The sequence below is a fragment of the Suncus etruscus genome, chromosome 13 (assembly GCF_024139225.1).
Source record: "Suncus etruscus isolate mSunEtr1 chromosome 13, mSunEtr1.pri.cur, whole genome shotgun sequence".
NCBI lineage: Eukaryota > Metazoa > Chordata > Mammalia > Eulipotyphla > Soricidae > Suncus > Suncus etruscus.
Genome location: NC_064860.1, coordinates 96427603 through 96455402, shown reverse-complemented (window position 1 = coordinate 96455402; position 27800 = coordinate 96427603). Strand labels below are relative to the sequence as shown.

The window sequence follows — 27800 nt, the reverse complement described above, 5'->3', positions numbered from 1 at the left end:
GGGTGGGTCCAGATACCCCATCCATCGGGCTTGCTATGAAGCCCCTGGTGTGCCTGAAGTCCTGGTCTCCCAGTACTGTTTAGAGACAATGGGGCTGTATCATTCTTACTTCCCCACGGTGTCTGCCTGAGCCCTGATGAAGTGAGGCCAGCTGGGGACTTCCAGGGGAGGGGGCAGAAGCAACTGTGAGACATCCTGAAGGTTCATCTTGCCTTAGCTCACGCCCCCACCCCACACCTCTCACCCAGGGGCCATCCAGCTCCTGTTCCACCTCGTCTGAATGCCTTGGCTCCAAGTTGAACCCCCTAGAAGAGGGATGCTCTGCATTGCCCAAGCCTCCCCAGGCGCAGGTGGTATCATCTCTCTTCTCTCCTCCAGGCTCCCAAAAAACACCTGCAGAATGGGATTATCCGTGGCTACCAGATCGGTTACCGTGAGTACAGCACAGGCGGTAACTTCCAGTTCAACATCATCAGCATAGACACCACGGGGGACAGCGAGATTTACACCCTGGACAACCTCAACAAGTTTACCCAGTACGGGCTGGTGGTGCAGGCCTGCAACCGCGCGGGGACGGGCCCATCATCCCAGGAAATCATCACTACCACCCTGGAGGATGGTAGGTGTCTGCCTGCATCCTCAGAGAAGGATGTAGACCGCATGGACATGGCTGATCCTCCATCCTTCCTGGGAAGGCTTTTCCTTTTATTTTAAATTTTTTGCTACCCAAAACTGGACTTCCCATCATTCTCCTCCCAGGTTAAAATGAGAACTGATTATTTTTAGGAATGAGTCTAACCACAATGTATAAAAGGTAGTTTTCCAGGATTTTCTCTCAAATTACTGTTAAGTAATTTACTTACTTACAAATTACTATTACTATTAACAATTCACCCCCCCCCACACACACACACACTTCTCACCATTCCCACCTCCCCCTCCAAACATATTCTGAACCCAGAAACAAGAACCTGGATTCTGCAGCCAATAGCACAGAGACAGACTGCCCCTTAGTGGCCACAAGGAGACATTACCTCTTGCATCTGGAACAATCACTAATCTCCGCTCCTTCCTTGGACCTAAAAACTGGGTTATCCCTGGGGTCCCGAGACACAAACAGCCTTTTAGGGAATTAGGTACACAGGATGCTGAATGGATAGTAGAATATGTACTACAGACAGAATCCATTTACCTTTCTCCCTTCTGTATAATCACATGATCACTGCCCATCTGATTTCTTAGTTTTTCTGCAGGAAGAGGAGAAGGTCTAGAGAGAGGGAACCTACAGAAGGTTCTGCAAGTTGTGACTTTCCTTCTCATCCTCAGAACCTGTGAAAATATTAGTGATGCCCTTGGCTTTCCTTCTAGGATGAGTTTCCCTTGATGTCTGTCTGAGGGTTGGTGAATATTTCGCCCCCGATGTGTAAAGCTGTCATCGGGGAGACAGGAAGCCAACTCCACATATTCTCCCAGGCTCTCTCTCCCCCTCTCTATGTTTTCTCTTTCCTCCAATAGAAAGTTGCTGGAAGCAGCTGCATTGATGGGCCTGGGTTAGGTTGGGTAGATTTCTAGGTGGGTTAGGGTTAGGTTAGGTGGGTTTTAGGACTTTAATCCCAGGTTTCAGCTTTTCTGTCCAAAATGAATCAATACAGAGGGAAATAAGGAGTCAAGCAAGTAACACTTCAATGAGACTAACTTTCCAGATTTAAGGGAAGTAAGACCTGTGGGTGTGTGCCCCTATACACCACTTAGGGGCCCCATACCCCCAAAAAAGATTGTCCATTTTTTGTTTAGTTTAATTTAAGTGAGCAACACCTGGTGGTGCCCAAAGGTTATTCCTGGCTTTGCACTCAAGAATCACTCCTGGCAAGCTTGGGGAATCCTATGGGATGCAACCCTGATTGGATCCCAGATCCCCATGTGGTCTTCCAAGTCCCTAAAAGAGTGAGTCAAGAGTAAGCCCCAAGCATAGTTGGGTGTGTCACAACAGAGGAGGAGAAGACGAGAAGGGGAAAGGAAGAAGAGAACGGAAGAGGAGAGGAGAGGAGGAGAAACAATCACTCAAATCTTGCAGTGGTCTCTGGCTCTGTTATGATTGGACAGTTAGTTCTTGGGGGACCAGAGGGTGTGGCCCTAAGGTTCCATAACCACACAGCCAAGCTGCACCACATTCTCAGGCCCAGACACTGAACCACCAGGCCAGTCAACCTAGTTTCACTGCAAGTGCATGCCCCTATACACCACTTGGGGGCCCCATACCCCCAAAAAAGATCGCTCTTTTTTATTTAGTTTAGTTTGGGTGAGCAACACCTTGTGGTGCTCAAAGTTTATTCCTGGCTTTGAACTCAAGAATCACTCCTGGCAGGCTCCAGAGACCCTTTGGGAAGCTGAAGATCAAACCCTGGTTGACTGAATGCAAGACAAATGTACTCCCTGCTGTAGTGCTTTGGCCCCAAGAGATTGTTCTTAACTTTTCAGTCAGAACAACACTCTTAAATGTATCTTGCATGGCACCTGGTTCAGGGCAGATTATCAAGCTAGGACCAGTGTTACACACATCTGCAGAGCATCTATCTACTCAGGGCCAAGTTGTGACCAAGCTCAGTGGGTGATCTAAATTCAATCCCTGGAGTGTTGCCTTCCTTCCTCAGTACTGCTGGATGTAACTCTACATGCTAGGGAGGTCTTCACCAAAAAGATGAAGCTACTGAACTGGAAGAAACAGAGGCATCATCATCTTGCAGGATAGAGGCATAAGTTCTTGATATTCTGCTGTTTATATCATATAGATCTTTGTCAGTCCTTATTTTGAGGGGCAGCGTCCACATTTCTATTTTTGTAAGAGAGGGGCATGCCCAGCCATGATCAGATTTATTCCTGCCTTCAGTGCCCAGGGACCACTCCTGCTAGTTGCTGGAGATCAAACACTGGTTGGCCACATTCACTTGCACATCAAATAAGGATGGTTGGCCTAATGTGATTTACTCACTGTTGTTTTGTTAATAAAAATCATTCACCATCATGACTAACCAAGCTCATCCTTATTCCAGTGCCAAGTTATCCCCCTGAAAACGTCCAAGCCATCGCAACCTCACCAGAAAGCATTTCCATCTCATGGTCCACGCTCTCCAAGGAGGCCTTGAATGGGATTCTCCAGGGCTTCAGAGTCATCTACTGGGCCAACCTCATGGATGGAGGTGAGAGAAGCATAGTGTCTTGGGGAACTGGCCAATCTCGGTGGGGTTCAGCACATGGCAAAGCCTCTTTGCAATGAGCATCAATCCCATGTCCTTTCGCCCAATTGAGAGCAGGCAGATGATTATAGCAGAGGAAGCTTAAGAAGCAATGTAGACAGAGGTGTGTTCCTGATAAGGAGTGTCATTCAAGCTTCTCTCTGAGGGCAGCACAAAATAGGATGTTTCTAGAATGTTCTGTGGGGTGTGCGCCCTACAGGCTGTCTTCTTCCTCCCTCTTGACTGAGCCCAGATGAGACTTCTTTAATTGAACTGTAAGGCTTTTAAGGGGAATTCAGGAGCATTTGAGAGGAGTGTAATTTCTTAACTCCTAGGCCCTAGGGGATCCCAAATTTTTGTCTTCTCTCTTCCTGTTCATCCTCCTTGTTCCTCTCTTCCTTCTCCCCACTTATCCGCCTTTTCCTCTTCCTTTTCTCCCTACTCCTCTTCCTCCTTTTCTTTCTATCTTCCTCCTTTCCTCTTCCTCCTTATTCTCCTTACCTTCTTCCTCTTCTATCTCCTCTTTCTCCTTTTCTTCTCCTCTTCCTCCTCCTCCTTTTCTCTCCTCCTCTTCCACTTTATTCATATTTTCCCTTCCTTATTCTCCCTCCTCCTCTTTCTTCTCTCCTCTTCCTCTTTTTCTTCCCCCTTCCCTTCCTCTTTCTGTTTCCCTTCCTCTTCATGATCTGCATCCTCCTCTACTTCTGTCTTTTCTTCCTCCTTATCCTCTTTTTCCTCCTCTCCTCTTCCTTTCTCTTCTTCCTTTCCCCTTCTCATCTTCTCCTCCTCTGTTCTTTCTTGGTGTTCATCTCTTCCTGTGTGTCTTGGATAAGACTTGAAATGATACTCATCAGTTCAGGGTTCTTTGAATTGGTTTCTTGAGGATAATAAAGTGGAATTCTGATTGTGTGATGAAGGTAAGAGTGTGGGTACACGTAAAAGCGAGTGTGTGTAAGTAAAGGTGTGTTGGGTGTTTCTGAGTAGGTGGATAATAGTATGTGTGAATCAATGTGTGGTGGTATAAACGAAGGCATGTGAATGTCGATCTATCAGACTGATGTGATGGGAAGGAGTGTGAATGGAATTGTGATGATAGAAACTTTAATACAGTTGGGTCCACAGTTGTCTCAGTGACTCGAGTGTCAACTGCTCCACTTTAGACTCTGTTGCCATCTTTTAGAACAAACCAAAAAGACTGAGCTCAGGAGAAGACCCAGTTACTCCGGTCTATGTGGCAGTTCTGGGGCAGCTACAAGGAGTGGAGGTCATGGGCACCATGGTTAGGGCCAGGGGTGAGAGCCCAGCACGGAACCCCTCTCTGCCTGGGTCTGTGTAAGAAATGGGTGGGTCAAGGATTAGCAGAATGGTTGGGTCAGCGCAGTGAATGAACAGGGGTACATGGGGCCAGACTGGTATCTGGGCCCACCAGCTAGACCTTCTGCCTTCTATAGGGATCTCTATCAAGGCCCTCCCTTTCCCCAGGACTCTCTCTCTGAACTCCACCTCTCTGAACTCCCAGCTCAGGTGGGGCAAGCAGAAAGAAGGAGTACCTGACTTCCCCCTGAGCCAAGCTGGGGCCCTCTCCCTCACTCGGACTCCTCCATGGCAGCCCCAGAGCATGCATGTCTTATTCCCCACCTTGCTCCATGTCCTACACTTGCCCGCACTGAGCACGGTGCACTCACTCTAGCTCCTTGCATTCTTAGCTGATCCCACTCCAGCAAAGCTCATTTTTAGCCTACTTTCTGACACATGAGCCTGTCACTTAAGCAGAAACACTGAGGGGTGCATCCAAGGTAAAGGGAGGCATGTGTGCCCCCCCCCAACCTTCTCCTTAGCTCAGCTGTCGAAGAAGTTAGCAACTTAAAAATACATGGACGTAAGTTTATAGTTTGAAAACTGCAAAACTCCCCTTTCGGGAGTGGCCATATTTCTTGGCAGTTCAAAATAGGGACAATGAGTGCTCTACACTCCCCAATTTTATCTCTTAGAGGTGGTGGTCCATGCTGGTATTGATAACATGGAACTTGGAGCTCACTGAATGATTGTCATCCTCCACCCCTATGCTCAGCACCCAGTTTTCTGTGGCTGTTTCTACCCAGTCAATCAGCAGTGGTCAACACATTGTGAAGACAATGTGTTCAGGACTGAGGATATTCCCCCTAGTTGGTGACAGAACAGGGAAAGAACAGGTCCCAGGCTGATGACCAGAGACATTTTAGTTCAACCTAACAGTGCTTACATAGGGCAAGAAGAACTGATATACATGAAGGGTGATAAGGCCAGCGACATAAAATATATAAAAGATTGATCAGAGGGATGTGAGGCTCCAGGGAGAAGTTGAGAATAAAAATTGGGGTTTAGGGTATCTAAATAACATCATGATGGATGATAAGAATGGTCACACGGTCATCAGGCATCTCATTCACCCGAGCTCTCATCCCATTAATGTCTTCCCTCTCTTGAGGGAGGAGAGATGGCCAGGAGTCAAGCGTGAGAGTGACCATTAATCATGGGGTGATGGCTCCTCTCTTTATGTTGTCCTTCCCCATCTCTGCAGTGGAGTCTCCAAAGCTTTTACCTCAAGGAGAATCCCTGAAGCAGTTGCTCTGTGAGGTTTCCCAAAACAGCTGCTCTACAAAGTCCCCCCCCAACACCCAGAACAGTTGCTCTGTGGGGTTCCACCTGCCAGGCAATTTTGGAACAATGTCAGAGGGTTCCAACATACAGCCATTTGGGGGGAGGTGATCTTGTCCCCATTCTGTCATGAACCGTATTATAAGAAACCCGTTTCTTTTCCTTTGCATCAACTCAGGGTGAGGCAGAAGGAAGTGGGGCCCCAGTGCCTGGACTGCAGGGCCACAATACATCACCATGCCCACTTGCTGTTTCTTGTCTTCCAGAACTAGGTGAGATCAAGAACGTGACCACCACACAGCCGTCCCTGGAGCTTGATGGGCTGGAGAAATACACCAACTACAGCATCCAGGTGCTGGCCTTCACCAGGGCGGGCGATGGCGTTCGCAGTGAGCAGATCTTCACCCGCACCAAGGAGGATGGTGAGAAGCAGAGCTGTGGGGGCTCAGGGCCAGCAGCCATCACTGCTTTTATTGGGAGCTCACAGCATTTTTCCTGACTATTTCTGGCCACGGTCCACCCAACACCTCTGGCTGGCACCCTGAATTCCAGCGCAGTTAAGACCTTGACTTCCTGTGGCACCTTTTTTGGACCAACCCATTCTTCTACTCTCCCCCTATAATTTTTCTCCTTTATATTTTGACTTTTAATTTTTTTTTGCCAAGTATTGCTTTAAACCTTTTATCCTAGAGCTGTATGACTCGCCATACCCCCTCTGTAACAAAGAGAGTAATTTCAGCAACTCATTAACCATTGAGTGTGAAGCTTTGATTGTATCCAGCCTGTCAGTTGGAAATTAGGCCACGGTTTACGTCATAGGTGCCTCGTGCAGCTTTTGAATCACCCTCAGACAAGTCTATATTTTGAGGGCTTTGTGTTCATTTTGAAAAGTCTGTTTCTGGAGAAGGGGGTGATGAGGTGAACTCCAAGTGTCATGGAGATCTTGGTAGAGGGAATTAGGTTTCTGCTGGAAGTGAAGGGCAGTAACTTTGTACTTCAAAACCACAAATATCAACCCTTATAACTGTATGACATAAACTGTAATAAGTCAATTTTGTTTGTTTCTTGGTGATCAGGACTTAACTCCTAGTACTACATTCAGGGATCACTCCTGGTTGGCTCAAAGGTATTATATGGGATGTCGGGGATCGAACTTAGGTCAGCTGCATGCAAGGCAGACACACAACCTATTGTACTATCACTCTGCCCCCTAAGTAAAATGTTAAAGTTTTGTTCCCTCTGAATTTTAAAACTATAACTTTTTCAGGAAAAGATTTAAAAGTCTCTTTAAATATTTTTAGGAGCAGAAAGATAAGACAGGAGTTCCTGAAGGCCTTGCATATGACCAGTCCAGGTTGAATTCCTAGTACCTCAAATGGTCCCCTAAGAACTGCCTGGAACAACCCCTGAGCACAGAATCTGGACTTGCTGGGTGTGAGCCAAATTACCCCTCCCAAGTTAAAAACTAGTAATACCTAGAAAAAAAGAATTTACTCATTGAGTGCAACTTACATTCTGAGTTATTCCATTTCAAACCATTAATTCTTGCTGTCACCTTAGATAGGTGACTTTGGCTCAAATTTGCAGAGAGATAGATTTTTCTATATTATTTTAAGAGAAACTCTGAGGGGCCATGTCTGGCCTGTTTGCAAAACACATTTTGAATTCCAAAGGGAAATCAAAAATTCAAAAAATCAAGAGGAAAAAGTGGTCTCTAGCTCCAAAAGGTAGAAACCACCATGTCTGATGGACACCCATAAGGGACCATCCAGATTGTCCATAACTTTTTCCCCAGGAAGCTGGTAGCATGAGAGATGTCCTATCCCCTTCTTATGACTGTCAGAGATGTCCCAGTGACCTGTTCTGTCCCATGGGAGTCAAGCTAGAGACTGTCCTCAGAGGCCTGGACCAGCTATTCTGAGCTGGTGGTCTCGAAGTACCTCCCTCTCTGTTCTCAAGCCCAGCTTGTCCCATAGCAGCATGTTCCCCATCCCTCACCTCTCATCATCACTCTCTTCAGCCTCTCTCATTCTAGTGCACATGCACATAGGACTCTAGCAGCCTTCATGCTTCTAGAATAGGCAAACAAGTTTCCCCAGGAATGTATGTCTGATAAACTCTCCAAAGGAATCCACAGATTTAGGAGAAATCTCAGGTCTCAAAGCAATTCTACAAGGCATCATCCATGAGTAGAGAGTGCTATGGTCTCTGTCTTGAGCTCATTTCCAATATGTCAACTCAGGTTCTTTCACCAGCTGCCATGAGGTGTTGGACACCTTTCCTACTTGAGTCCCCCATCAGGATGAGACAGCACAGAATCTGGGTCTCAAGACAGATGGGATGCTCCTGACAGGAGATATTTGATTATCTGATCTCCACACCTTCAGAGCGGGGGTAGAACATGCCTTTGCATTGCTAAGTGATAACACAGATGTCACGGGAATTATTATTTAAAGAGAAAATTGATCAGCAACATAAATTTAGACACCCTCATATTTCAGAGGATGAGTTCAGGAATCTAATGAAGAAGAAAGGATTGCCAGCGCTCTGTAATGACTGGAAAGTTGACGATCAATGCTTTCTCAATCCTCTGGTTTTATAAATGATGGCTTCTGTCTCCAAACTTGTCCCTAAGTCCCAAAGTCTAGTTTGTCAATCAGCTGTTCACCACTTATCTATGTGTAGTCATGATTCTCTTCTGATGTTATAAACCAAAAGGTCAGCCTTAGGGTTGCCAGTTGTCCCAGAGAATTCCAAATGGAAGAATTCCATTTGTGTTGAGGTATAGAACAGTGTTATGCAGAATAGAATGCCAGTCATTATTTGGGCAAATCAACATTTTAAAAATAAAACAGAGCAGGAAAGAGAAAACCTGGCTCAATCATCTCCCATACTTATCTGAAAATTTGTTAATTTTTCAACCGTGAATATTTGTTCCAGCCAATGATGGAGACATCACCATAAAGAAAAATTTGACTATTTTCTAGAAGCAACTACAACTTGGGGATTTCCTGAAAGAAGGAACAAAGGCTAGTTCTCACAGAAGGAATTCTTGTTTAGTCAGAGACTATAGATTTTGTGTATATTTACCTCCAAATAAGATCTGAAAAAGGTTGGATTTGGGATTACACTTCTAACTTTAATTATATTATGTAAAGGTGTAGTTAGATTTCTAACGCAATACCAATTGCTGTCATTGATTAAGTTCTCTATCCACCAGGCACTATCCCAGACACAGAATTCAGTTAAATGTTTGTTCATATTTCCCTAAGTAAAATAATAACGTTGCATCAACAAGTCTGGAAAGAGACCTTATATCCAGACACAGCCAGTGTCCCAGTGTTAAGGCCCCTGGAATTTTAGATCAAACATCATCTTAAAAGCAAAATTTTACTTGCTGGTATAGAAGGTAAAAATAGAATAAAATATAAAAGTAATAAAATGAGCCGGAGAGATAGCATGGAGGTAAGGCATTTGCCTTACATGCAGAAGGACAGTGGTTCGAATCCAGGCATCCCATAGGGTCCCCCGAACCTGCCAGGAGCAATTTCTGAGCGTAGAGCCAGGAATAACCCCTGAGCACTGCGGGTGTGACCCTAAAACAAAAAACAAATAATAATAATAATAATAATAATAGAAATAAAATAGTAAAATAAATAGAATTGAGAATTGACACAAAACTTCTACTTTTGAAGGATTAATTTGTAATTGACCTATTTGATACAAATTGCCTGAAATTTTTCAGTCTCAATGAGAACTCTTGAGGTAAGATATAAAAATAGGTAAGTAGGTAGAGACATTCATAATAATTGATAAATACATTGATGATAGAATGATACAATATAGACACATACATACATACTTTACAGCCATGAACAAATTTCTAGCACAACAGAAATATGATAGCACAGCAGGTAAGGCACTTGCCTTGCACATGGCCAACCCAGGTGCGATCCCCATCTCATATGGTCCCCTGAGCCTTTCAGGAAGGATTTCTGAGTGCAAAGCCAGTAGTAACCCCTGAACACCACTGGGCATGTCCCAAAAAATAAAAAATACATATTCCTGGGTCCATATATATCATTGAGGTTCTCATAGGGAGAATCTATATGTGGCTGGGTTGGCTCTCCTGAGTGGTTCCTCTCCTGAATATCACAGGACCAGGGTGCTAGTGGGGGAGAGCCCAGATCTCCTAAGCTCTCAGCAGTCTTCCTATCAACATAGATGTGTGGTAGTTCACTTCTGCAAGGCCAACAAGGGAGAGGCCACTACTGCTTCAAAGCTCACTAGCTTTCCCACCTCAGATCTTCAGGCCTTCTTTGGACCTCATTGGTCTAAGCCTGGTTTACCCATTTATGTCCAGACCTTGGTAATGCCTGCCTCATTCCATCACCATCACCACATAATGTCCTGGGTCATGGGAGAGTCTGCCACCCACTTTCAAAAGGAACGATGGCCCAGTCACACACCTCAGAAGACAGGATACTTAGGCCATGTAAGGGTTTCACCTGCCCTTTTGTGGCTGAGCATGTCTTTCCCCTCACCCTGAGAATGTTTGCCTTGAGGATCTAGAACAATCTTTCTCCAGGTGGGCAATCCCATCCCTCACCCAGGGGCACTGAAATGATCCAGGATGGTTTGTTGTAGCTTTGTTGACATTGATGAGGTGATTTATCTATCTACCCGAAGAGGGTAGACTTTTCAGGGGGCCACTGAGTGTTGTTTTCCTAGAAATGGAAGTTCCATCCAATGACCATGGGTCCCTCTGGTCTCATGTATTCCACACACTGGCCTTTGTCTGACACAGAACCGAGTGGGCAAATGGCTTGCAGGCTGGTAAGTGGCCCAGGATGAACCCAGCCTCTCCTGAATGGACTTGTGACCAATGAAAAAGAAGTGTCTAGGTTGTTGTGAAAGGTGGTAGCAGGAGGTGTATTGAGTGGACCCCAGAGATGAGCCAGAGTTGCAGGAGATAGACAGAAAGCAGGAAAGATGCTACAAAGATGGTTCTAGGCCTGGCTCCACCTGTGTCAAGGGCCTGGGTCAGGAGTAGCAATCACATGTCCAGGAACTCAAAAAGTGTTCAACGCCCCCACTTGAGGGTCTCTGAGTCTGGACCTATGATCATGAAGAAGTCAGAAGTAGAAATGTCAAGGGCCCCCAACAACAGCACTTGGGGGAACTGCCTCGAAGCACACACAGTTCCAGACACTTCTCTTTGGCCCAAATGAGTTCATGAGCATTGAAAGAATCACATACAATCCTAAAAGGGGTATCAATAAGTTTACTATTGAGGTCAAGTCTTAGAGAAGTTACTGAAGTTACTGAACTTGCCCAACAAATGGTACTTGGTGGGAGAACTGGACAAAGATCAGCAGTAAGTTACATAGCTCACGCATTTGACCACTGTTCTGTGATAAAAATGAGAATTAAAATGTTAAATTCTTGTAAAATATTGGCTGAAAGAAGAATTGAACTTGTCCAGAATATCTTCCACCTCAAAGTTTTTATGTAGTTAATGTTACTTTGTTGTATACAGGAATTCTAATAGCCATAGAAGAAAAGGTTGAAAAAATTAGATCACAAATCAGTGATTAAGGAGCCATAGGGGGATTTATACATCAATAATAGTCTAACAATTAATGATGACCAGTAACAAAATTTTGTATGATCGACAATTAGTGGAAATAATCTGTGAAAGCCAGGGATCACTAAATTTTAGTGACCACACAATATACCTTAAACATTTAATTTTCACTTAAATTATATAAATATATATTCATGTTATAATCATTATTTAATCAAGTGATTTTTAAAGTGTTGAATAAATATATTAGAGTCCTCTGTTACCTTTTATTCCATGAATGCTTTTTATCAAGAATCATATACACTTTCTATAAAGAATTTTGTGAATTGAGTAAAAGCATATAACTGTGAGGTAACAATATCTTTGCTTAAATTTTTCAACACTTTATCTTGAATTTTGACATATATTCCATTTTTCTCAGTGGTCTCTAATGTAAAGCATAGTTGGGTATTAAAAAGATAGAACAATAGCTAAACATAGAGTTTCCAAAGTCGTGCCAACATTAGCCATAGAGAATGCTTCCTTTTGAACGAATTTTCTTGGGAACATTTGATGCATTCAGGGAAATATGTAGGACTTCTATGGAACCAGCCCTCAGCTCACTGTTGCCAAAGCAGCTAGTTTCCTGGAAAAGAGATGGTCGGGAAGAGTCAACATAGTTGATTGGAGACTTTTGGCAATCTGGGCCATCCATCCACTGTCCCCTTGGCACTCAGAGGGAACCCCAGAGACTCTGTCTCAATATATTGACAACTTGGTCAATGCCATATCCTTGGGAAACTGAATTCCACAACCCCTATACTCAGGGCAATGGCACCTTCTCCTAGAACTTCAGAACCCAGATTCCATCCTGTGTGCATGTACTCCCCCATTTCCAGACTTGCTGCTCTCAGGGAGACTTTACCAAAACTGACACCGAGACTACAAATTTCCATTGTGAACCAATATCAGCTCTCACTAGAATTAAGTAGTTTGGACATAGAGGGGTGGAGGTAACTATCATGAGACCATTGTCAACTCCAGAAATATTCCGAGCAGTTCAGCTGTTGGAGAAGGAGGCTCTATGATTCCTCCCAGGGGAAACAAGAGACTAACTTTGGCTTAATGGCCCAGGGTTCCATGGAAGGACTCAAATTAGACTAGTAAAAGTAAAACCAGAGCCTAGAAACTTCTCTTGAAGAAAAGTCAATGCTCTTTTCATCTTATTCCTCCCTCTGTCCTCTCCTCCCCAAGCCATCAACTCTGCAACCTGGAAAACAAATAGAGAATAGTGAGGTGTGTACTAGTTCAAATAATGTCAAATATTGTTGACAGCATGTTCTGTCTTCTCAAGGATTCACAGAGGGGAATTATTTATCTGTTACCAGCTAGAAATCTTGGCACACAGAACTATGCTCAGAAAAAAGTCTGTGTGTGGCGGGAGGGGGAGGAGGGGACCAGAACAATCATACAGCATATAGGGCATTTGCCTTGCATGTGGCCAACCTAGGTTCAATCCCTGACATCCCATATGGTTCTCTGAGCACTTTCAGGAGTAATTTCTGAGAACAGAACCTGGAGTAACATCTAAGCATCTGTAGGTTCCCCCAAGCTAAAACAAAAGCCAAGAAAAGCTTTTCTGTACCTGTCCTGATCCCCTAGATGTGCCATCACCATATACTGGAGGTTAGGATGAGATGTCACTGCTGCCCGACCTTCTTAAGCCCAATATCCCTAATATAAGAAACCTAATAATTATGTCTGCAGCCCTCTCAGAGCCAAACCCTAAAGTTGAAATGAGAGATTCAGAGGCCAGAATTCCTGAGTATGGATGGGTTGAGAAGTCAATTTTTCAGGAAACAGACACTTGGTTGAGCCAGTTCTTATCAAGAATCACTCACGGAGCTGAGCCATAGCACAGTGGGGAGGACATTTGCCTTTCACACAGTCAACCCAAGTTCAATCCCCAGCATCCATATGGTCCCTGACCAGGAGTAACCCCTGGGCAGCACTTGGTGTGGCCCCAAAACAAAACAAAACAAAAGTCACTCACGGATCCCTTTCAGAATCAGGTTAACTTAATCCCAGGGGTCTTTCTCCATCCTTTGGTGTGAGACCCCAAAAAAAGGTTTTGCAGCAGGGTAGAACTCTGAATTGAACTGCTGAATTCGGCCAACAAGTAGCATCAGTGGGAATTAACAGCTGCCCAAAGGAGGAGGATGAATGATTGGAAAATAACTAAGGGAGTTCATCAGGAAAGAGGGAGCCTGGCTAGATCCACCTGCAGGCTTGGCTCTGAAGCAGGGCTGTTGGAGAATGGAAGCCGGGGGTGGAGAACTGAACTTAGGCCATACATGTGGGGTGCCATGAGAGAAAGAGGAGCTGCTGAGGTTCATTGTGGGGGGGACTGAACTTCCGGCTCTTCTAGTTCCAGGTCCACCTGCTGGCGTCAAGGCAGCAGCCGCCTCTGCCTCTATGGTCTTTGTGTCTTGGCTGCCTCCTCTCAAGCTCAATGGCATCATCCGGAAGTACACCGTCTTCTGCTCCCATCCCTACCCCACGGTAAGTCACTGAATAATCTCTATCTCCCCACACCCCTTCCCTTTCTTCCTGTCCATGGGCCAATGTTCCGGGATGTGGTTTTTTTCCGATGTTGCCCTGATGTTTCCAAATACACACACAGCCATGATCTCATTTGCATTTGGTTGGAAAAGACTAATCATGTTATGGGTTTGATATGGTCGATGATGATTCTTGCTAGAATGGCATGATCCCATTGTACTGCCAGCTTGACAGAGAAAAAGCCAAGGCCAGAGAACCTGATCATGCCATAGTCAATGGCTGGTGGGTGCCACTTATTGATTTGGCTGTTGGGCTTCTTAGGAAAGGTCAATCCAATGGGTACCTTTCAACTTCCATCTCATGTGTCTGCTCTGTTTCCATTAGTATGGAGTCCAGAAACCATTTCTTTAGAGTGAACTAGTCAAGAGGGTCCTTGCAAGAGACCCTGGCATTTTCTACCTGCTAATTTCCTTCATGAAAGAGAAATCAAGATTTAGGATTTGGAGCATTTTAGGGAGTATTTGTGGTCTTGAAAGACATCATGCTATTCCTTAGTCTGCAGATGTGTCATGGAGAAGTTGTGGGGGAAATCAAACAGTGTTCCTTCAGAAGGTGGCTGGTCTTTGGGAAATGTGGATAAGGTCCTGAGCCCATGCACAGGCACCCTGCCTAGCCCTTCCTTAGCTTTGTCCACACCTGTATGAAATGACACCTCAGCCTGCAATAAGGATTAGGGAATTGATTGCACAAATTGATTTTGTTTGAATCATGGTCAAACATGTGAAACAAGAAATGTTCCCATTTTTAGAGGGTCACTAGAATGATATTTGGGAGGAACGAGAGCACCTCTTGGCAATAATGGGTCAACCAGGTTGAGGGTTCAGTGTCAAAGCCTGAGGATGTGGTGCTGCTTTAGTCCCCAGGTGTTGCAGACTTCCAAGGCCACTCTAGTGTGGTCTTCAGAGTCATCCCCCATTCTCCTGTGTTGAATATAAGCCCTTTAGATGGACTTGGATGGTGGTGGATGGTGATAGAGGGATGAGAAGCCTTTTTCCTCCAGCCCAGGACCACGTATTGCTGCAACCCCCTTCAGCTGGTAGGTCCACAGTTTCAGGAAGCAGTGAAATTTTCCTCAGAGAGGTTCCAGGAGACATCAGCTTTATTCATGCCCTAGCCACCGCATGTGTGGCCTATAAACCTTTTATGCTGGATCCCTCTTCAGCCCTGCATTGTACCTTGTCCCTCAGCCATCTCCTCTCCATCCATCTTCCTGGCTCAATCTTTCTCCAAACTCCTCCTTCCAAATCTCTTCCAGGTCAAACCTTTCGTAGCCCACCAAACCCCGCCCAGAAATGGGCAGGTCTTTCTTGTAGGTAAGGTTACACAGAAAGAATGGGGGATGGGGTAACATCTGCCCCTTTTTTTCTTAAAACAAATCAAAACAAAAGAGCATAGGTTATCCTTTGTTTTCCTGGCTTTGCCTTTAGCCAAAGGCAGGTAATATTCCCATAGCAACAAAGTTTAAAGTGTAAAATTAACATATCAGCCTTTTCCAAAAAACATCACTTTTCTGCAAGAGAGAAAGCAGGAAGAGAAAAGATGGCTGAGAAACAAGGTAAATGCAGGGCTGAGTAGAGATCCAGCGTAAAAGGTTATGAAAGAAGCCACACATGTTGGCCAGGGCTGAATAAAGATATCTCCTGAAGCCTGACTGCCTGTGAGTTTTCTACCCACCACTATCCTGAAGCCTGAGATATGCTCTCTCCCTACTCTCCCAACCTCAGCCACTGGACCCAACTACCCTGCTCTGTTCCAGTGATTGGAAGGATGGCTCTGGTTTGGTCAAAGAGGTGAGGGCACAGAATGTTTGTCTTGGGGGGGGGGGTCCAGCTTGTGACAGTCTGTGCAGTCAATATTCATCCATCTATGGCTTAACAGCAGTCAGAATTATCTTCCTATGAAGGCTGAGTGCTGTCCCCAAATTGCTTGATTCCTTCCTTGTTCCATCAAAGTGCTGCATCTTCCCAAGTGTAGAAGAGGTTGGAACTCCAAAGTGGAAATTCCTTCATTCAGACAAGACCAGAATATGGCTCACTGCAGCATGTTTTTCTGTGGAAGATTATTGGGTTGTGCTTCTGTGGTTAGAGCCCAGCTTTTGCACCTCTAGATTTGGAGTTTCTTGTGCTAGTCTTGAGAATGTTTTTTTCTGAGGCTTTCTCACTTGGGTTCCTTAAGACAGGTGACTCTTACCTATGGAAATCTGCTTTCCAGACCAGCTGCCAATGGTGCATGGAGAGGGCGTGGCTATGGCTGGGCCAGGGAGTCCCTGTTAGAGGCTGGATGCTGAGGTCCACTCTGACACAGTGCCACCCCACAGAGCAGAAAACAGGCTCACCTTTTCAAGTTTGTGAACACGTATCTCTCTTGCCTGTCTCTATATCTCTTCCTTACTTGCTATGTCAACTTTGTGTTCTCTCTTGCAGTCCTTTCCTTCTTCCCACTCACATCTTTACTTTTAATTACTTTATTTAAACACTATGGTTATGTGGTTTATTATGCAGTAGGTTTTTTCACACAGTTTTTCATGATTAAGTTTCAGTCATACAATATCCAACACCATTCATCAGGCACATTTTCTGCCAACAATGTCTCATTTCCCTCCTGCGCACTCCCCTGCCTGCCTCTGAGGTAGAAATTTTCTTCTCTCTTCTCTCTCTCTTCCTCTCTCTTCTCCCTCTCTCTCTTCCTTTTATATTCTTTTAGACCAGGGGTCTCAAACTTGTGGCCCGCAGGCCGTTTGCGGCCCTCCATACAACATTTTGTGGCCTGCGGCAGGCCTTCAAATATCGCATTATTCACATTAATCGTAATAAAAAATCGCATTAGTAAGAAAAAAAATCGCATTAAACATTCGCATACCCCGAGCAGTTCTGTTCAGGATATGCAAATGTTTAATGCAATTTTTTGCGATTTTTTTCTTCCTAACGCGTTTTTTTATTGCAAATATTCGGTAAGCGAATAATCGTGAATACTTTGGCACCTAGCACAGACATCATTTCCGTTGCTCCCATCCGCTGTCCCTTGCATTTTCAGAGGCCTAAAGGAGAGAAGGGAGAGAAGTTTATCACAAAATTAGATTTTGTCATACCTTCATCATGACTTCATCAAAGCCTGCAGTGAAGAGAAAGATTGATGACAAGCACAGACAATTTCAGGAAAAGTGGGAGACACAGTATTTCTTTGTTGAGCGCAGGGGCATCCCCACATGTCTTATTTGCTCAAAGAAAGTTGCAGTGCACAAGGAATACAACTTGAAATGCCATTATTCAACTAAACATGCTGAGAAATGTGCAAAATATCAAGGAAATGAGAGAGCCAAGCTGGTTGCCAATCTTAAAGCATGTCTAATGAGGCAACAAGATTTCTTCAAGAAAGCAACCAAAGAGAATGTTGCATCAGTCAAAGCTAGTTACATGGTTAGTGAGATGATTGCTTAGGCAGGGAAACCATTCACAGAAGGAGAGTTTGTTAAAAAAAAAATGCATGTTACAGGCTGCAAGTATTATCTGTCTGGAAAAGAAAGGTCAGTTTAGCAAAATCAGCCTTTCTGCCAACACTGTGGCAGAGCGCATTTCTGACATGTCAAGTGACATTTATCATCAACTGTGTGAGAAAGCCAAATGTTTTGATGCATACTCAGTTGCTCTTGATGGGGGCACAGATATAACAGACACTGCGCAGCTCACAATTTATGTCCGTGGTGTTGATTGCAATTTTGAATTGACAGAGGAGCTGCTCACAATAATTCCAATGCATGGCCAGACCACAGCAAATGAGATATTTCTGCATCTGTGTGATGCCATTGAGAATGCAAGTTTGCCATGGAAGAGGTTTGTTGGAATAATAACCGATGGAGCGCCATCAATGACAGGGAGGAAAATGAACTGGTGGTACTTGTTCAAAAAAAACTTGAAGAGGAGGGTGTAGAGAAGGCCATTGCTCTTCATTTCATTATCCATCAGCAGGCCCTTTGCAGTAAATGCCTGCCGTGTGACAATGTGATGTCTGTTGTTGTGAAATGCATCAACCAAATCAGATCCAGGGGCTTAAAGCACAGGAGGTTTTGTGCTTTTTTAGAGGAAATGGAGTTAGAATATGGAGATGTGCTCTATTTCACCGAGGTATGTTGGCTCAGCAAGGAAATGTCCTGAAAAGATTTTTTGAGTTGAGAGAAGTGAAAGCCTTCATGGAGAAGAATGGGAATGCTGTTTCTGAGTTGAGTGATCACAAATGGCTCATGGACTTAGCTTTACTTGTTGACATCACACATAAGCTGAATGTACTAAACAAGAGGTTACAAGGCCAGGGGCAGCTTATCAGTGCTGCCTATGACAACGTGAGAGCATTCTCCACAAAACTTGTGTTATGGAAATTCCAGCTCTCTCAGACAAACCTTTGCCATTTTCCAGCATGCAAGGAACTGTGGATGCAGGCATACCATTCAGTGGTGAGAAATATGTTGATGCTATTTTTAAGCTAGAGAAGGAATTTGATCACAGATTGGCAGACTTCAAAAAGCACAGAGCCACTTTCCAAATTTTTGTGGACCCCTTTTCCTTTAATGTGCAAGATGCCCCTCCTGTGCTTCAAATGGAGCTCATTGACCTGCAATGCAAATCTGATCTCAAAGCCAAGTTCAGGGAGATTAGTGGAAAAGCAGACATGCATGGGCAATTTTTGAGAGAATTTCCCCCAGCTTCCCTGAGCTTTCTCGAATGTTCAAGCACACCATGTGCCTTTTTGGGAGCACATATTTGTGTGAAAAGTTATTCTCCACATTGAACTTCAATAAGTCAAAGTACAGGTCTAGACTTAATGATGATCATCTTCAAGCCATACTGAGGGTCTCAACTGCTTCCTCTCTAAAGCCAAATGTGGTTCAGATTTGTAAGAAGAAGCACTGTCAAGTCTCTGGCAGCAAGGAATAGGCAAAAGATGCCATGTTCAGAAGAACTGTTCATGATCTTCACTCAATGTTCTATTCATGTTCAGAAGAAATAATTAAAATGGTTAATAATGACGTTTGAGGACTTTATTTTTTGTGAAATCCCTTATGCGGCCCTGCCTCACCCCGACTTGGCCTCCTGCGGCCCCCAGGTAAATTGAGTTTGAGACCCCTGTTTTAGACACTATGATTGTTAATAAAATGCATATCACTTTATCTCCTATCAGCACCCAGTTCTTGTCCAGAGTGATTTTTCCCAACTCTCATTGTCCTAGTGCTCTGTTTTCTGCCCTGATTGCACTCTTTCTCTGTGACAAGCTTCCTAATGTAGACTGGCCCTCCTGGCCATTGTCTCTATCGTCTCTGCATATTATTAGCATACTATCTTTTCATTATATCCCACAAATGCCCACTCATACCTTTTCCAGTGAGTTCAGTTTAGTAAAAAATGATCTTTCTTCACACACACACACACACACACACACACACACACACACACACACACACACCATCTCATTCTCTCCTGCTCTTCCTCCCTCCACACTGACCACCTCACCCAGTACCTTTGGAACTCCCCTGTGGGTGTTTGTCCCTCTACATTTTGGGGGTGACTGGAATCTCCATCTTCCCAGTCTAAATAATGCACCATCCACAATTGGAAACCTCACCATCTTGAAAACATGCAAGAAGAGACCAGAGGGTGGAGGAGAGATGAGGTTTTCTCTGTGTTTTCGGAGAACTAAGAAATTTCCCGAACCAGAGCCTTCTCCACCAGAGTAAACACCAAACCTGCCAGAACAGGTGCAAAAGCGGTTTGTTCTTTGCCCCTCCAGGGCTTCCAACTGTGCAGTGGGTGTCTCTGTGCTGCCTCTGATCTCTGAGAATAATGCACACTGGATGAATAAAGGTGCTATGAGTGGGTGTAGACAGTCTCCCCCATTGCCTGGAAGGCTCCGTGTGCAGAAGGTCCCAATAAGACCCTCACCCAATGCCTCATCCCTAAAACCCCACCACTGTGCCTCACTGCAGAAGAGCATCTGAGATTACAACGCCTATTTTAATAGACTTTATTTTTAGAGCTGTTTTAGTTTGACAGCAAAATTGAAGAAAAGGCACAGAGATTTCCCCTCTGAGGCTTATTTTTAAAAAGAAAAGCATTCCATTGCAAGTAAGGATGCTGGAGAACAAATCAATCTGCTCTGAGGAGCAAAGGCCCAAACATGCCATCAGCTGTATGTTTCTTTTTTCTTTTCTTTTTCTTTCTTTTTTTTACGTGGAATTCATAAGAATTTATCAAAAAGGAGGGTCCCTTTCCATTCCAATCAGTACCACTTATTTTGGAGTCAAATCACTCCGACTTTTCTGCTGTCGCGCCATATGGGCACCAGAGGGCAGCACCGGCTCTGTGTGTGCTGATGGCAACCCTAGAGTCTTCCCTGTGAAATGATTTCATGGTTGAAGGCAGAGAGCCCAGAGGATAAGTGAGGACACGTCGACTCTGCGTTCAGTCTTCCTGAGCAGAGTCAGCCCCTCAGCACACCTCGTTGTTGATGTACCTTTTCTCGAGATAATCCATCATTTGACTGTTGGTCTTTGTTTCCAGAAAGGTGGGTCATCTGGGTCATCTGGGTCAGACTCGAGAATTGAAGACGCTGCATATTGAGAAACCATAAATGTAACCTCCAGTTTGCTCATTCAGAAGTGCTGAGCCATAATGATCAGCCACACGCCATCCTCAAACACTCCCTCCCCAAAGTTTCAAAATTAATTTTGTTCAATCTCTCATGCCCCAAGAATGAGCCTGAAGCAGATAATAGACAAGACGGGAGCCAGGGTGATAGTACGGTGGGGAGGGCATTTACCTTGCAAGTAGCTGACCTGGTGTCCTCCATGGTCCCCCGAGCACTGCCAGAAGTCATTCTTGAGTGCAGAACCTGGAGTAACCTCTGAGCACTGCTGGGCGTGGACCAAAAACAAGAAAAGAAAAAAAGCAAGACAGACATTAAAGAGAAAAGCTTGGAGTCAGGGGGCTCACAGCCCCATGAACTGAGAGCCCTGAGTCCCCTTCACATCCAATATTTATTGCTTAGAACCAGTAAACACAGGAAGAAGAGTGAATATTAACATACAGTTGTCTATGCCAATCTGAGCTGGCTGTGCCTTTACATATCAAACAGAACTGAAGTGACTAATTCAGAAGTCTCTGTACTGCCTTCTTCTGGGCGAGGAGGCAGGTAAGAGTGAACACAGGACATCATCAATAGGCCATTCCCTAAGGGTGACGGCTTCTCAATAATGAGTAATACAGGGTCCCTAAATCATTTATTCAGCCCCCATCCTCAGACTATCTTTCTAGCTAAGTATATTTACTTCCTAGCTGTCTCTAAATCCAACAGACTCACACATAGAATGTCTTCACTTTGTTCATTTTGATATATGGTGACTTGAATGCTCCCTCCATACAATCCAGCCACACAGTCTCATTACAATGAAAACCCAAAGGTGTGAGCTGGTCTTTGACCATCGGAAAAATCTCAGAGGCATGAAAGTCTTCTCGTTAATTCTCTTTCTGGTAGAGAAGCAGAACAAAAATTATCACTGATAAAAATAAATTTCAAAAACTTATTTTCAAGTGAATAATTTATAGTAGAAATTTACTCAATAAATACTTGCCAAGTAACCAATTAGAAAAGAAAATTATTGGGGCCGGAGAGATAGCACAGCTGCGTTTGCCTTGCAAGCAGCCGATCCAGGACCTAAGGTGGTTGGTTTGAATCCTGGTGCCCATATGGTCCTCCGTACCTGCCAGGAGCTATTTCTGAGCAGACAGCCAGGAGTAACCCCTGAGCACCGCAGGGTGTGGCCCAAAAACGAATGAAAGAAAGAAGAAAGAAAGGAAGGAAGGAAGGAAGGAAGGAAGGAAGGAAGGAAGGAAGGAAGGAAGGAAGGAAGGAAGGAAGGAAGGAAGGAAGGAAGGAAGGAAGGAAGGAAGGAAGGAAGGAAGGAAGGAAGGAAGAAGGAAGGAAAAAGAAAGAAAGAAAGAAGAGAAAGAAAGAAAGAAGAAAGAAAGAAAGAAAGAAAGAAAGAAAGAAAGAAAGAAAGAAAGAAAGAAAGAGAAAGAAGAAAGAAAGAAAGAAAGAAAGAAAGAAAGAAAGAAAGAAAGAAAGAAAGAAAGAAAGAAAGAAAGAAAGAAGAAAGAAAGAAAGAAAGAAAGAAAGAAAGAAAGAAAAGAAAGAAAGAAAGAAAGAAGAAAGAAAGAAAGAAAGAAAGAAAGAAAGAAAAGAAAGAGAAAGAAAGAAAGAAGAAAGAAAGAAAGAAAGAAAGAAAGAAAGAAAGAAAGAAAGAAAGAAAGAAGAAAAAAAAGAAAGAAAAAAGAAAGAAAGAAAGAAAAAGAAAGAAAGAAAGAAAGAAGAAAGAAAGAAAGAAAGAAAGGAAAGAGAAGAAAGAAAGAAAAGAAAAAGAAAGAAAGAAAAAGAAAGAAGAAAGAAAAAAGAAGAAAAGAAAGAAAGAAGAAGAAGAAAGAAAGAAAAGAAAAGAAAGAAGAGAAGAAAGAAGAAGAAAGAAAGAAAGAAAGAAAGAAAGAAAGAAAGAAAGGAAGGAAGGAAGGAAGGAAGAAAGAAAGAAAGAAAGGAAGGAAGGAAGGAAGGAAGGAAGGAAGAAAAGAAAATTATCATTTATTATACACTATCTTAAAAGATGCTATCGAGAGACATTATTGATACAGGGAGATAGACACTTCCTGCTTTACAGGAAAGGGAGCAAAGGGAGCAAATTTCAACTTCCTGAAGCATCAGCCTCTAAAATCTTGGTGATCTCAATGAGCCAGGATACAGGTCGGTTTCTCCAGCTACAGGTGACAGTGCCATCACCTGCTTCATAGAGCCCATTTAATTGGGTGGACAGACAGGAGTGAGCCAGGCAAGCTTCTTAGCCATGACAAGACTTTCATCGATGAAACTCTTCACCAGCTAGCCCACCAAGCAAGATGGGAAGCAAGGAATGAAAAGTTCCCCAGGTCCAGAACTCCTAAAATCCAAGGCCACAGGTGCAAATGCAAGCAGAGCTTACAAATAGAGCTGTGATGTGACTGAACACAGGGAAGCAACTCTAGACAGATACACAGGAATATTCCAGAACCTCTAGTCAAAATATGATGCCTCAGTGAAATCAGACAAGTAGCGTCTTCAGGGGCCATGCATCTCTAGTGATTTCAACCATTTTGCTTGTTGATTCTATCTTGGAAGACCTCAAGGTCTTCATGTTATAAATACCCACCATTTTCTCCTTCTGCCCTGTGTGTTTCAGGTGAACCAGGCAAATACATTGCTTTTCAGTTCTCACATCTGGGCTCTGCTCCATACTTTGTTTCTCCCCAAACCTACCTCCTTACTCTCCCCCTTGGGCATTTTTCATAACTATCCTTTCCGTTTAAATTCCAAACAGCGTTGTTAAATGCTTCTGAACTCATTTTTTTCTCACAATCCACAATTATAAATACATTAAAACCTAACATTGCTTATTGATTTATCATTCATTTGCAATAATAGCATGACTGTATTCATTCTCCTGGCATTTCCTTTTATTTAAAGTAATCAATTATCCTGCAAAGAATTCCACAAGTTTAACTTGTCACTCCTGTGTGCAACTGTCAGCACACCCACTGCCAAATGTTCAGCCCTGTCCAGTACCCCAAAAGACCCCTCTACCCATTCCTTATACCCATAATCTCCTCTCCTGCCATTCACCTCCAGATTACTCAGGGAGTCTTGGGGTTCATTTTGTTGTTGACATTGCAGTTTGCTTAGATTAGTGATTCAGAGTCCGCAAGATGAGGGGAGCCATCTGGAAACCATCTCTCATTTCCTGAGTTATTTCATTGAGCACCATCACCTCCACTTCTGGCCATGCTGCCCCATTGGGCAGTTGGATGTTCTGTGAGCAGCAGATCTGTGTTTCATGGGGCACAGAAACCTCGGTATGTTCCCCATCTCTTGTTGTCGGACAGGTAGAAGGATGTCTCGTTTGTCCACCATGATATTGCTGTTATGGACACAGAGGTGCAAATACTATCCTTCCAAATTCGTGTATTCACATCCTTTGAATCAATGCATGTCTACAGATGGTATTGCTGGAGGATGTAAAATACGTTTGTTGGCCCTATCCCACCACCTAGGATCCTCTACCAACTAGTCCAGCAGGTCAAGAAGAGGGTGAGAGGAGGTGGAGCTACTCATCCCCTACAGTGCTGGGAGGCCCTGGGGGCCACAGTTACTCAGGGCATTCCAGGGCTACACCTGGCGATTTCTGGGGTACCATGTGGTATCAGACCAGGGGCTCACCATACATGCTCCCCAACTGTTCTTCTATCCTCTGGCATTTCCTTTTATTTAAAGGGATCCTCATGCCTTGCTCCACAGAGACTGTACCCACAGTGCGCACAGTTCCCTCCTCCCTACATTTCTTCCACACTTGATGCCTGCAATCCTTTGACACGCAAGGGCCAAACTCCAGTTGCAAGGGGGGTAGCGCCTGCGATGCGAGTTCGAAATTTTGTCATCACAATTAGCTGAACACCCCCCGAGGAACATCTCACAAACTGGCTTCGACTCACTCGAGGACATGAACTCCAAGAGTTTGCCTCCCATTTGGGCGTCGGTTCTATTTCATTTCTCAAGTGGCTGCTCTGACCTACTAAATTGCTTCTGTGACCCACATTCCTGAGAAGGCAGGTGGCTCTCAATATCTTTGCTTTGGTGGTGCCAAGTTGAGGGGTGCAATTCGACCAGAATACATACTACTTAGCTAGGTGAAAAAGGGTCTGTACTGCCAGGGTCTGGCTTTTAGGCCCCCACAGTAGTCTCTATCTAAACTCTGATCCCTGCCTTGACCTCCCCCCCCAACACACACACACACCAAATTCCTTTGACATTCCTGCAGCCTCTTCTACTGACTTGACATGGAGTTTGCTCACTGAAGTGCAGGGTTCAGACTTCTGCAGAACTGGGACTCTGCCTCTGGAAACCCCAGTGTCTGGCTGAAAGTGGCTGTTCCGCATATGTTGTGTTGGAGGAAATTGTACGGCCGTGGCTGTGAGTCATCCTTCAGAGGTCGGGCTGTGAAATGAATGCTCTTTCTGCTTAACCAGGCAGGAAATGTGTGGGATTTGCTTTGAGATGCGCGCTCTCTCTCTCTCTCTCTCTCTCTCTCTCTCTCTCTCTCTCTCTCTCTCTCTCTCTCTCTCTCTCTCTCTCTCTCTGTCCCTCCCTCCCTCCTTCCCTTCCTCCCTCTCTCCCTCCCAGGAGCTAGAGATAATGCGGTTTGTTGAGGACATAGACAGGGATACCATTCTTCCAGCCATTGTACTCTCCAAAGGGCCTGATAGAGGGAAACTTTCTGCTGTGGCAGTGAAGCTAGACATTTGGAAGCTGCCGGAAGCTGGTTTCACAGTTTATGGCTCCCTCCCATGTATGTGTGTCCAGCTGAGTGCTGGAATATTTCCATGGGGTTCTCTCTAGGCTCAGGAGCTACCTAGGTGCACTAGGCATTCAGCCCCTTTCCAAGTCCAGGAGACTTAGGGGAAAGTACACTTAAATGATATAATATTGTCAGGGTGTCCTGGACAAATGAAAGCAATCAATACTGCTTTTACTGAGTCCCAAAAATTCTAGATAATTGTGTCTTCATTTTCATTTGTTTCCAGGAATCTTTTTATTTTCTCTCTGACCCATTGTCTATTCAGTAATGAGATGTTTAATTTCCAGGTATTAATCTTATTTATTAATTTTTTTAATTCACATCTATTTTCAGTGCAAGATGGTCTGAGAAGATAGTTGTTACAATTTCTATCCTCTGATTTTATGGAGGTATGTTTTATGACAATAGTGCAAACCACAGTGTCTAAAAGGAAAAAAGGAAAGAGAAAGAGAGAGAGAAAGAAAATTTCTGCTTCAGAATCAGGCAGGGAAGAAGATGAGACAAAAACTGGGACATTGGTGGTGGGAAATGTGCACTGGTGAAGAGTGGTGGACAGTATATGGCTCAATCATGAATAGCTTTGTAACCATGGTGTTTAAATAAAGTTAATTTAATCAAAGATGATTTAATCATCTTTTTTTAATTTAATCAAAAATTATTTAAAAAAAAGCAATGGAGGAAAGAACACTTAGAACTTCTTTGAAAGCACCTTCATATTTCATGACCAGGGCATGGTTCTAAATCCTCTGTACATGTTTCATGCTATTAGAACTTGATTCTCTGGAGCATGTTGTCATTTGTAACCTACTTCTGAGGTGGGTTTTATTTTCCCTTTAACCAACCCTCCCCTGTAAACTGATCAGTCAAATTCCATCTTGTGTTGTATCCATATTTGAGACAGTTGCCTCTGTCCTCAAGGTCATTCCATGCAATTGAGCACCTGAGAGTCGATCTAGTGTTCCTCTCACTAATTCAAACACAGGAAGCAGCTACTCTAATGTTGGGAGCAAGCTAGCTAACCTTGGAAATCACACGCCCAACAAAAGGGAAAGCCAAGCAAATAGATGTCCAGCTGGACCCTGCATTTCCCAACTGACCCTGGAATCTTTTTGGCTTCTCAGTTCACACCAAACTGCCCACCCAATGTTGCAGCTCAGTTTCTAGTATTTCCAGATTTCTGGGTTGGCAATGGACTCATCACACTGGGCACTAGTAACTTGGCCACACTGCTCACTGCAACCCAGTGGCCACAGATTAAAGTGCCCTTTTGATCAATGAGCTGTCACAGCTTCACCACATGAGCTTAGACAGCATATTCTCTTGTGTCTTCCCCTCATGCAGACACTATTTTAGGAAAGTGGCTTCAGAGCTTTTCTTTTTTAAAAAAACAAATGCATATACATTTCTATATAATTTTTACAGGGAATGAAAGTAATTTATTATAACCTTCTATCTTTTTGTATTTAACACTTGGCATTTTTCTTTAATTTTTGTGTATGTGTATGACTTCTCATTGGCTTGCAGTGGTATGAGATTTCAGGGGTTTAGTTTCACACGTCTGATGTGTATAATTCTTTCCAGTCCCAGCACCAAACACCAAAGCAATGTTTCTGGGGTGCAGTAATATTCCCATCACTTTCCCATCCCTCCAGTCTCCACCATGGTTTTGTTGTTGATGATGCTGTTGTTGTTTATTGGGCGGCCACACTTGGCAAAGCTCAGGGGTTACTCCTGGTTCTGCATGCAGTAATCACCCCTGGTGGTGCTCAGGCACCATATGGCATGCCAGGGAATCAAACCCAGCTCAACCTTGTGCAAGCAAGGCACCTTCCCCACTGTGCTATAGCTCTGACCCCTTCACCGTGCTTTTAATTGAGCATACATTTGCTGGTTCTTGCCTATGGTTTAACTTTTAGTAAATTCTTATTTATTTCTCCTTTAGAACAATAAAATATGTATTTTTCCCAATACACTGTTTTATGCATCTCTGATTTCTATGACTTAAACTAGCCTTTCCTAATTATTGACTACAAAGTCACAATGAAACAGGTCATGTACAGTGAGAGATCATTTGACAGACAGTGTTATGACCACAAGGGACATGCTGCAATACTGGAATAAAGGGAAGAGGTTGTGTTATTAAAAACTGAGGATAGGGGCCAGAGTGATAATGCAGTGGGTATGACATTTGCTTTGCACATGCCCAACCTGTGTTTGTCCCAGCATCCCTTATGGTCTCCCAAGTCTGTCAGGAATGATTTTTGAGTACAGAGCCAGGAGAAATCTCTGAGCCAGGTATGGCCTAAAACAAAACAACTGAGAA

The 27800-nt window shown here is 44.0% G+C and overlaps 1 protein-coding gene across 1 annotated transcript in view; it reads left to right on the top strand.

Annotated features, from left to right (window-relative positions):
* The window catches only part of DSCAM (DS cell adhesion molecule), a 589689-nt gene that overhangs the window by 491687 nt on the left and 70202 nt on the right, over nucleotides 1–27800 (top strand). The window contains 4 exon segments of the mRNA XM_049785384.1: nucleotides 379–619; nucleotides 3051–3197; nucleotides 6137–6292; nucleotides 13865–13998. Coding sequence (XP_049641341.1) covers nucleotides 379–619; nucleotides 3051–3197; nucleotides 6137–6292; nucleotides 13865–13998 — 678 coding nt within the window.